Below are 11,516 nucleotides of genomic sequence, written 5' to 3'. Positions count from 1 at the left end.
TCTACGACAACATTTTAGAAGCTCACATGGAAACATCGGTAAATAAACTCCAAACAAATCAAAAATGGATAGTTGCAAATGTAACAATTATATTCAAAATAATTAAATATATAGCAACATTTTAAAAGAATTGCAAATATAGCAAAATCTGTCAAAATCTATCAATGATAGGAGTCGATAGACTATATCACTGATAAACCATAAGAGTCTATCAACAATAGAAGTCTATCATTGATAGATTTTGCTATATTTACAATTTTTCTAAAATATTGCTACATATTTAATAATTATTCTAAAAATTGTTATCCATTATAATTACCCAATCAAAAAATATTTCAAATTCGATATAACAATTTTCAAGTAAAAGTTTGTATACAACAGTTGTATGAATTTTTTTTAAAATTATTATCATTTATTGTGAGCGATATTAATGCGATTTTATAAATATGTCAATTTTGCCTTCCTTCCTTCTTCTTCTTTTTTTTTTTTTTTCAATTTTCGTTGTATTCAATGAAAAAACATTATAGTGTAAACAAAGTGGTGTATGATACATTCGTAGTACTAACACAATTTCCAACTTTTTTAATAGCGTTTTGATATGATCAAAGATATCGAATCTTGACTTCCACATGCAGAAAAAAAATGTTATACAAATGCTTGGTGACCTCTAAGTTCAGATCTTAATAAATTTTTAAATGTGCATTAAATTAAATTTAAAAAAAAAAAAAGTATAAAATAGAAAGCATAATGTAATAGGTTAGTTTTGATGTAAGATTAAAACGGAGGATTATTCATTGGAAAAGACGTCGAATTATTGGATTGATTATTTTTAGATGCATGAAGGAATCTGTCCGAAAAATGCCCCGACCGGAAGCATCCAAAGTTACTTGAAAAACGGAGGAATAAGAAAAACAAATGAAACACACAGCGACGGTTGTTGTAATTTATCGTTATGAACGTCACTTATATGCCACGTGGCACCTACGTGGCCTTGGTTCCGTTCACATGCTTATCATCACCCTAAATTACTATCTTGTATTTATCAAATAAGTCTTTTTTTTATAAAATTAATTATACAATATAAAAATTTCGAGTAAGAAAATAAAAGATATGAATATATTTTTCGAGCTAATATTAAAAATCAACTATAAATTAATGGTAGAAAATTGAATTTAAAATTTATTCAAAGTAGAGAAATTGAGAGTATCTAAATGAAATTCGTGTGTTAGTTTTTTTTTTCTTATTTTTCTAAAATTAAATTTCATAAAGTCTACCTAAAAGGGGACAAAATAACAAGTCAGGGGTTACAACGTCTAAAATGGAGAATCAAGAGACCAATAATAATTAGCATTTTTCAATTTAATTTGTTTGTTAATCGATGTGTATAATCATGCTTAGCCAATTAATTAATGCTACATTCCAAAACTCTTGGAGCCGTATCTTTTATGTTTCCAACCTCATGTGAAACATCTAGATTCTTTTATTTCTTACTTCGCGGTTTAGTTTTTACTAATCGCCCTCATTTCACAAATGTACCATTTGCTTGATTTCAAATATATCGATAATATCATTTTATTTAAAGAAATGGAATTTATGTATAAATACCCTAACTTTAGGAGGGAGACATAAATAAATTGATATTGCATCTAAATGAGAGAGATCTCGAAGACATGAAAGTAAGTTTAAGAAAATACTTACTACCTATACCAACAAGGTGTATCTTTTTTTTCCTTCTTTTCGACGACTTAATCATAGGAACTCTAAAATTAAGCGTGCTTAGCTTTAGACAATTTTATGTTGAGTGATCTCTTAAGGACAAAGCATACTGAAATGACTCGTGTTTGTTTGGTTTGTAGGGACAATTTTCACTTCCTTTAAGACAGGTAGGAATAATATTGAATATTAACATTGATGTATATTAATGTATATAACATAAATAATATTCACTTCCTTTATGTATATTAACATTGCAAACAAAATTTGATTCACAAGCACACCTATACCAAAAGGCATAAATGAATCATTACAAAACGAAGCCAACCTCAACACACTCGAATTAAAAAAAAAAAATCTCTCGTATGAGTTTATGTGTAATGCCTTACACTTGTAAATTAGGTAAATATTTGTTATTTAATATTTCTATTTCGCTCTCATTTGATTTTTTAGTTTAGCTTAGATTAACTTTAAATCAAGTCGATTTATTAACCGTAGTTAATTGTTAGTCATGCTTGGGTTATTTGAGTTCTTCTAATCTAATTTTGGATAAATAAATTTTAAAACGGATCAAAGTAGGATAAAGAGGTTTTTTCATATCCATGTGTTTTTTTTTTTTTTTTAATTTAGAATTTGAAATTAAATCTCATATTTAGGTTGTTTTGAAAAAAAAAAAGGAATCATACTCATAATTTTTTGTGAAATTAAACATGATTGAATTGTTGGGATAGATTGGATAGACAAGAAGGTACATTATCTATATATTTTTTAGATTCTGTAAATGAATTTTGTATTTTGTGGCAAAAAAAAATATATTAAACTTTCGAATGAGAAAAAAATTTAAAAATATAATATTCGTTTGTTTTGGATGAAAACTATCTATGCCTATAGAAAATACCTCGAAAATTCGAGGAGTATCCTTAATTTTAAAATAAATAAATATATGTATATTCTTACCGTTAGCGATAAATATATTGTTGACAGTGATTAGTTATTCGCATTAATATTTCCCTTTTCTTGTTAATCGTCTAATACTCTCTTTAATCTCAAATTAACAATTAAATTAATAAAATTGTCCACTTCAAAACAACGGAAGATTTTAGGACTTAAATATTTTTACAAGATTGTTAATTGGCTCTTTCCAACTTTAAAAAAGGTTTATTTTACGTTTATGATTGATTTCAAATATAGCAAAATATATATATTACAAAATATGGTATATATATATAAAAAAAAAAAAAAACAATGTGTTTTTATCATCTACTAGGGAGTGTTTAGAGTAAATGCTGAAATATTATAGTCCTAAGTTTCATCAGAATATTTTGTGTTATGGTTTGTAGATTATTTTAGTTTGGATTATAATAGTATATGTTTAGTATTTAGATTATTTTAGTTTGATAAGGAGAAATAGTAAACAATATAATAAAAAAATAAAAAGATGATAAATGTAAAATAGTTAAAAGTTGTAATAAACTAAAATTTTGAAATAATATTTATTAAGTTAATTGAGAATTTTTAAGGGAAACTTTTGTAAAGGTAACGAAACACCAAACTATTCACGATCCGTGTAACAAAACTCATAAATTTAGTCATTTTTTAAATATTATAAGTTTGTCATTTCATCTTTCTCTTCTTCGTGATTCATTTTTTTTTTTTTGCGATTTCTTTCTATCATCTTTCTTATTTTTCAATTTACATCGTTTTTGTTATTTTCCTATTCTTTTTTTTTCCGCTTTGATTTCTTTCTATCGTCTTTCTACTTTTCATTTTTTTTTCGCTACGATTTCTTTTCAGTCTTTCTTATTTTCCTTTTTTTTATGTCGTTTACATTTAGACAACCAAATCTAAACGATTGTATATAAAAAATAACAAAATCTAAAAGATCGTGTATAAAGAATATTAAAAAAAATCATTTACATTGGAGTAGTCAAATGTAAACGATCGTGTAAAGAAATATTGTGTAGCAAGAGAATTTAAAAAGTTGTGTACCAAATTAAAAAAAATCATTTAAATTTGGGTCTCGATCGTCTAACCAAATTTAAACCTAAACAATCGTCTAACAAAATTAAACGTGGTAATTAAAAAGATAAATCGTAACCATATTTAAGATGTCTCTAAATTATAATCATATCTAGTTGTGGGGTATTTTTGGTATTTTATAATGGGCCTCTACGCTTTTAGAACCCTAAATATTTTGTTCATTTTTTATATTTTTGAAAAGACAATTTTTTTTTTAACAAATTGTAAAAAAATGTCAACCATTTTTTTTAGAGAGAGAAAAAAAAAAAAAAAAAGCCTTACACACCTTCCTTTCTCCACATCATACACCCGCCAACCCACGTTTCTCAGCCTTCCTCTCCGGCGACCCGCCAGTAACCACAGGCGTAAAGCAGCGAAGATTGGACGAACGCGCAGTTCTGTACTCGAAGACATTCTATGTTCACTAGCGAATCTGCCTTGCATTGTGAGCACGACTCCGAGAATGGATTTTAGTGTTCACATGTTGTTCTGGACTCTTGGAGCTCTATAATTGTTATTGTGTTTGGGTAAATTTCTAAGTATTTTATTAAGGGAAGGTCGAACACATCTTCGGACTAATTTAGACTCGAATTAAGTGTATTAGATCAGTTTTTGACTTGTGAAAGTTTGTTAGCTGTAGCTTCGTGTTAATTTAGGGGGATTTGTTAAGGTTTATGGTTGATTTTGGATAAATCTCTCGATGCCAAATATGGTTTTTGAACCAAGTTATAACACTTGATCAATATGTTTAACGTGTTGGCTTTCTGAGAGTTGGATCGACATCATAGAAATGTCGATGAGGTAGTTAGTTTCAGAATCCCTTCCAAAATATAAATTTCACGGGTTCATGAACGTTTGAAAATATGTTCGAAAGCTTGTTTTGTAACTTATAAAACGTTGAAATTGTTTTGGATGGTTTTAATGTTTTCCTATTAGAAATCATGTTTGACTGAAAGTGTGTTGTATATTTTAGTTGGTTTTGCCAAATGAAAGTATGTCATTGTTTGAAACTATAGTTGAAGTGTTTCAGCTGAATTTGAAGAAAATGTTTGTGTTTTTGGGTTACTTCTGAAGGTTTTTAAAAAATTTAAATGTTTTGATTTGATCAGTTTTACCGTTGAAAATGTTATTTGAATGTTTTTTTTCTTTCAAATTTTTATGAACTTTGTTAGGGGCTATCTGGAAATGTCAGTTTTTGCTTGTATGGAAATGTATAATTAACAGTATTTGATCTGATAAGCTTATTTATGAGAAAACACTTTTTTTTTTGTTTGGCGTTATTTGGAACGAAGACTCATGTGTGTTGCACTCACATGGCCTCATACTTAAGTAGTTCGAGTGTTGTTCTGGTCGATTGTTGATCAACATCTCTGATTGAATGAATGGCCGATGTTGCCAACGAGTAACCATATATGCCGGGCTGCTTTATGTAACATTTCTTACTTTGTGGTTTGAAAGTTATATTGTACAAATTGTTGATTGAAGTTCTGTCTTGATTGAAAGTATTGAAAGATTAGTGTTTTAAAAAGTATGAAAGTTCTATTTATAAGGGTGTTGAAAGTTTATTCGAACGTTTTGGTTTTGTTGAAAGACTATTTTAAAGTTTCACCTTCTTCTACCCTCAGTCTTTGGTTTGTGATAGCCCTCCACCCTCATGTCTGTGAGATTCACCTTCTTCTATTGTTGTAGTCCAAGAGTCAGGTCTACTGACAACAGTAACTAACTCAAATTAAGACGTAGAACTTATATTTTAATAATGATGGAGAAGACACATTAAAAGCTTCCATCACTTTCACTGAGACCTTGGTCTACAGAATAAGAATGTGCCAGAGGGTTCATTTCTTCTCATCAAAAGAAGAGTGAAGAGTGAAGACCACCCTGAGGTTTTGGAATGCCTCGAACAATTTGATCAGAAAAGGAAGATCAACAGGAGCTAACTTGGTTTCTTGGAGAATAGTAGTATAGAATTTAAAGCTTTAACTGGTAACATTCTAAAATCTCTTCTTAGGTTTTTATGAATGTGAGTTAACTTCTAACAATTCTATGCCGTGAGTAAATCTGGGGGAGTCAAGGAGAAAACTGACATTTTTTCATCTATGTTAATAGGAGTGTTTGGCCACCAACTTATGAAGTTACATATTTATGAAGAAACTCTATCTTCCCCTCTTTCTCTTTACCTCTATCCAATTTTTCGTAACTCTAGACTAAACAATATGCACTCCAAAAACAAATTTCTTAACTCCAAACTTTAGAACTCAACTTAATGCTCCAAGTACCACTTAATATTTTTATTCAATTTGTTAGAATTAGTGGACAATTTTATATTAGAATTGTTCATTTTTTCCTTCACGATCTGGAGAGGAAGTGAGAGGGAGGGATGGTTATGACTTGATGTATTCTTCAGGGATTTTAATAGGGATGATATTAGAGGAACATTAAGAGTATTAGTAAACAGTTAAGTAGTTTGTTAGTGAAGTTTGGTTGTACATATAGTGGGTAGAGAAGAAGGGGGATGTTCGATATTTGGTGAGTGAATTAGGGTTTGTGAGTGATCGCTAGATCAAGAGCGTTCAGGTATTTTGAACACTTGATTCATCTTATATTTCCATTATCTTTTATATTTTAACATATCCGAGTTCTATCATATTTTAAAAACAACTGTTTTCACGTTCCTCAGGTTTTTTGATCCATGCTGCAATAATTCTCACCGACATTAAATTGAACAAATAATGAAGCTGACTATGGTTGCAAGATCCCTTCGAGTCCATTCCACACTCACCAAAATAATTGGATTGTCGCAGGTTCGCTTCTTTCAGCCAGATTTTACTACCAGAGACCCGAATTCCAAGCCAAAAATACACAAATATCCACCATTTTATGATCCATATGGCCCTAAGCCTTCACCCTCAGATAAAATCATTGAACTTGCTGAAAGAATTGTAACACTGCCTCCCAATGAGCGTTGCCAGATCGGTCCGACACTCTCTGAAAGACTTAGACATCCTAAGTAGCAGCCAATTTCAGTGGATGGCTTGGACGTTGGTACCGAAGGTCGAAGGAGGAGGGGCGGCAGCAGGATCGTCTAAGGCAGAGGAGAAGGAAGAAAAAACCGCATTTGATGTGAAGTTAGAGAAGTTCGACAGTGCTTCAAAAATTAAGGTGATTAAAGAAGTAAGGTCTTTCACTAATCTGGGTCTCAAGGAGGCAAAAGATTTGGTTGAGAAAGTACCTGCAATTCTTAAGCAAGGGGTGACCAAGGAAGAAGCAAATGATATCATTGAAAAAATCAAAGCTGCTGGGGGAGTTGCTGTGATGGAAGTAGTAAAATGTTCTAAAGTTAGTATTGACTTTTTGTTTATATATATCTTTTCCAACTGGGCAATTCCTAGCTTCAATCAATCACTGGATGGTGAATATTCTTCTCTAAGTTGATGTTGTTAACAGCCAGTTGAGTTGGGAAAAGGTTGAAGAATAATAACAAATCACTTTTTCTAGACTTAAGATTCCTCTATGCAGTGATTTAGGCCCTTTATCCTTTCACTAGAATATGATACTACATATTACAAAACAAATCAAATGTAAGTATATACCCTTCATTTGGAGAGAGGTTAGGTACTGCTGCTGTGTAGCTTTCGCTGTTTGAACTTCGAATTATTAGTCATTCAGATACTGGATTGTTATGTTTGTCAGTGATTCTTATACTGTGTTTAAGGTATTGACTATTTTAAGTCTAAGTTATAATATTTTGTATTTAGATTTAGCAATAATTCAATGCACGACAAAGATAAGGATTAAGTTTTAAGTTAAATTGAAATCAAAATTTGCTTTTCACTTTATAGTTTGATAATAAACAAACTGTTAAAATAACCAATATTATTTTGTCTAGTTATTCATCCCTCACATGTTAAGTTGGTCCATGCTTTACACCTCTTCCTCAATTTGTCACTACAACTTTTCAAACTAAACTTATAAATAAATAAATAAATAAATAAATATATATATATATATAATAAAATTAAAAAAAAAAACTTTTTACCCTAGAATAAAGAGATAATGATAGTAATAAAGATGTCAATTTTACAGTTACCGTTGCACCTCTACCTATCAAGTAATAGCTATAAAATGTCAAGTTAATCATTTTTAGTCGAAACAATAAGAAAAATAGTAGCTATAATGATAATGATAAAACACAATTTTCAGACACAAAATTCGACTAAACGATTTAGTTCGTCGATTAACTTGTGTTTATTGATTACAAAGCTGAATAGAAGTAGATCTCCAAAGGTTCGATACGTTTAAAGAACACAGTGAAATACATAAAAGTTAATTATCAAATGTCGTCCACATTTTTCTTTATTACCATTGAAAGGAAAGACGACCTAAATTATTTGATGCGCCTACAGAGAGTGACACCATCTCCAATGGAGAGGAGAGCTATTTCCACCCGCCGGTCATTTACTAAAAAAGCATTAAACCGTTCCACATGAACTTTGTTCTTCCTGAAACCTTCATCGACCTCGTCGTCGCTTAGCGCAACTAATCCAAACCACAGTGTGTTATCATAGGCGATTACTCCACCAACCTTCACCAATTTTAGAAGCAACTCATGATATTCTATGTACTCTGATTTCAGTGCATCAACAAATGCAAAATCAAACTCTTCTTTGCCCTGTTTCAAACAAACAATAATATCATATTTCTTTGATAAAAAGTAAATTAGTTTTCATCAAACTCTTCTCCATTGATTTGTAAACTAGTAATTATATCAGACATAGCAAACCATTAGGAGTGTTTGTGGATTGAGTTTGGTTTAGGTAATTTTAGATCCAACTCAATTGTTCGGATTGTATATTTCTTTAGCCCAAATGACCCTTATTGAATAGAGTCCAACCCAAATTGAATTGGTTTCAAGCTTTCAGCCAGTAATCGCATCAATTAGGTATTTTTCCCTTAGCTTATATTACTATTCTAAATTATTTATTGAAACATTTTTAAAAATAGTAAAATAAATTAAAATATTTACATGTTGTAAGACTTTAGATTTTATAAATGATAGAAACGGATAGACTTCTATCACTGTCACTGATAGAGCATACGGATATCATATCAATGTTTATTATTAATAGAATCTGAAATCTTATTATATACCGTAATTATTTAATTTGTTATGTCTCATAATTACTAATTTACAATGTTGTAAATATCAAAGTTTATTATTAATAAAATATAAAATTTCAAAACTTTATTTATTTGAACCAAAAGATTATAGGTCATTTTTTAATAAAACGTTTCATATCATTTTTAAGCACAGACACCTAAGCTATGACACATAACTAGCTTTTTGCTAGAAACTACTAAAAGAATATACCATGAACTTTGTAATTTGTGTTTTTATAATTTAACTTTTTATTTTATAAAGTGTAGTACTTATGCTTCCACTTTATTAAAAAAAATGATTTTTTATATAATTTTAATTAATATTTTGTTGTTTTTTAAAAAGCTCAATTTAAGAGAAAAAAAAAAGAGAGAGAGAGAAAGGAACTTACATTCTTGATGAGGTCACGGAGGGCAACCAACGCCTGGGATTCCACAAATTTGATCTTGCGATCAACTCCCGCCTTTCTTATAAATGGCAAACCAAATTCGAACGTTTGTCTATCCACATCAATTGCCGTTATCTACACATTCCATATAAAACAAACTTAAACAAAAAAGTTTATAATAAATCTTTCAAAGTCCTAATCCACCTTTCTAAATGTTAATATATTAACAAGTCTCTTGCTTTTTAAAAAGTTGTTCCATTTACGTAAAAACCAATCCAAAAAAACCTTTGAATTTGTGATAAGTACGTTAAATTTGTAGTTTCGAATAATAATTTGTTGTGATACTTTGTTATATTGAATTTTTTATTTTACTTTATTTGAAAATAACCATCTTTTACGACTAAGTTTATTTATGTAGAACTATTTTTTAGATTTTTAAAATTTGTCTTAAGACAATTCTAAAATATAAACAACTAAAAATTAATCGAGGAAAGTAAATTTACAAGTTTAAAAAACAGAATAGCTAGGAGTTAAACATTTTAAATATAAAGACATAGCAAAAAAAAAATTGAAACTATTGATAAAATTTATCAAATTATTCTTAGTCCATTTAAGGTTTTTGCTATAGTTTCAATTTTTTACCATTCATAAGAAGAGCCATTGGGTTGAAAAAATAAAGGATTAGATGACAAAAGAAAGGAGAGGATAGAGATTTGATAAGTTTTACCTATTTACTAGAGATATCTATTATTATTCTTTATTTTACTATAATAGTTTTGATTGATGGTCCACCCAGGGCACATTTCATAATTAAACAATAACAAATGAAACCAAACACAAATCTTAAATAATTTGGATGGACTGATTTGTCATTGATTGACATTTTAAGTTAAAAGTTCAAAGAGGGCATCAACTAATTATTGAAACTAACGATAGTAGAAGATAATATAATTAACTAATTAATTAGTTAAATTAGCTGAAGATTAAGGGGGAAACTAATTAAGCCAAAACTAACCTGGCCATCAGCGGGCAATGCAAGCGCCGTTGTGAGGAGCGAATAGCCAGTGAACACGCCGATCTCTATCGTTTTCTTTGCATTCATCAATTTCAAAAGCATTGATAGAAACAATCCTTCATCCACCGGTACACTCATCATACTCCTGCAACACAATCCCCAGAGTTACTAATCTAAACTATTAACCACTCTGTTCTTACACGATTATCCGACTAAATCCATCCAAAATCGTTTCAAAATCGAATCAAACGGAATGAAGAGTCAGAAACTCACTTGGGCTTGTTAAATTTCTCGACCGTCGCTACCCTGAGTTCCTTCAACTGTTCATGCTCTCTCGGATAGGAGTTGGCTTTCAGAATATACTGCAATCAATCAATCAAATACATACATTTCTTCAAACAACGATTGCTGAGTTTCGTTAATCTGTAGCGTAATCTCGAGTAATCAACGTAATCGGATTTCAAGGATTTAGGTTAGTTAAAAATCTGTAGCGAATTGGGAAGTAATTAACGCAATCAGGACGCAGTGTATGGAATAAGATGGATATATAAATTAGATCAGGAATTGGAGTGAAACAAATAACGGAGTTGAGATTGGAATTAGTAATATATGAACGAACCTGGAGAAGAGCGGTGCTCTTGAGGATGTTCTTTTCTTTCTGATCGTTCGCCATTATTGGTTGAAAAGTGTGAGATGATTTCGGTGAAATGTTGTGCGTTAAATAGTGTGTAAAAGAGACTTTAATTAGGGGAATATGGGCATTGGATAAACATTAGTGGATAGAGCTTTGTATTACTTTTTAGCTTAACCAATACGCATTTCCTTTAGAAAATGTAATTTCAAAAAAGCTAATTAAAACGTGTTCGAGTCGAATTTTGAACTTTTTTGGTACTTTTTGGGGAATGCGATTTTGTAGTTTTTTTTTCTTAATTCTCATTTGCTTCGTAATATTTAGAGATTTTTAAAAAAATAGAAAAATCGTATAACAAAATTATTAAAAACAAAATTTATTATATTTAATTTTATTATAAAGCGTAAATATTTTGTCAAATATTTTAATTTTTATAACTTTTCTTATATTTATTATTTGTTTCTGTGTTTGTTATTTTTTTTTGCTTAAACTAAAATAATTCATATCTCAAACTCATATTGTATTAACTAAAATTAAAATAATTTACGTAACCTAAACATAACTATTATACAAATTATTATAATTTATACAATAA

At 29.7% G+C, this 11,516-nt stretch overlaps 1 protein-coding gene and 1 pseudogene across 1 annotated transcript; one reads left to right on the top strand and one right to left on the bottom strand.

The window, feature by feature from the left end:
- Positions 1-6,388: 6,388 nt before the first annotated feature.
- On the top strand, positions 6,389-7,251 carry LOC107990783 (uncharacterized; annotated as a pseudogene).
- A 674-nt stretch (positions 7,252-7,925) lies between these two features.
- Positions 7,926-11,103, bottom strand: LOC103488897 (putative caffeoyl-CoA O-methyltransferase At1g67980). Its single transcript, XM_008447826.3, has 5 exons — positions 10,910-11,103; positions 10,564-10,652; positions 10,291-10,435; positions 9,279-9,410; positions 7,926-8,401 (listed from the first exon to the last, which is right to left on the bottom strand). Exons 1-5 carry the CDS (start codon positions 10,961-10,963, stop codon positions 8,117-8,119), a joined length of 705 nt encoding a protein of 234 aa, XP_008446048.1. The 5' UTR covers positions 10,964-11,103; the 3' UTR covers positions 7,926-8,116.
- Between the last annotated feature and the right edge of the window lie 413 nt (positions 11,104-11,516).

Source organism: Cucumis melo, chromosome 10, assembly GCF_025177605.1.
Source record: "Cucumis melo cultivar AY chromosome 10, USDA_Cmelo_AY_1.0, whole genome shotgun sequence".
In the NCBI taxonomy this organism is placed as follows: domain Eukaryota; kingdom Viridiplantae; phylum Streptophyta; class Magnoliopsida; order Cucurbitales; family Cucurbitaceae; genus Cucumis; species Cucumis melo.
The sequence above is the reverse complement of the archived record's forward strand: the minus strand, read 5'-3'. Positions and strand labels throughout refer to the sequence as shown.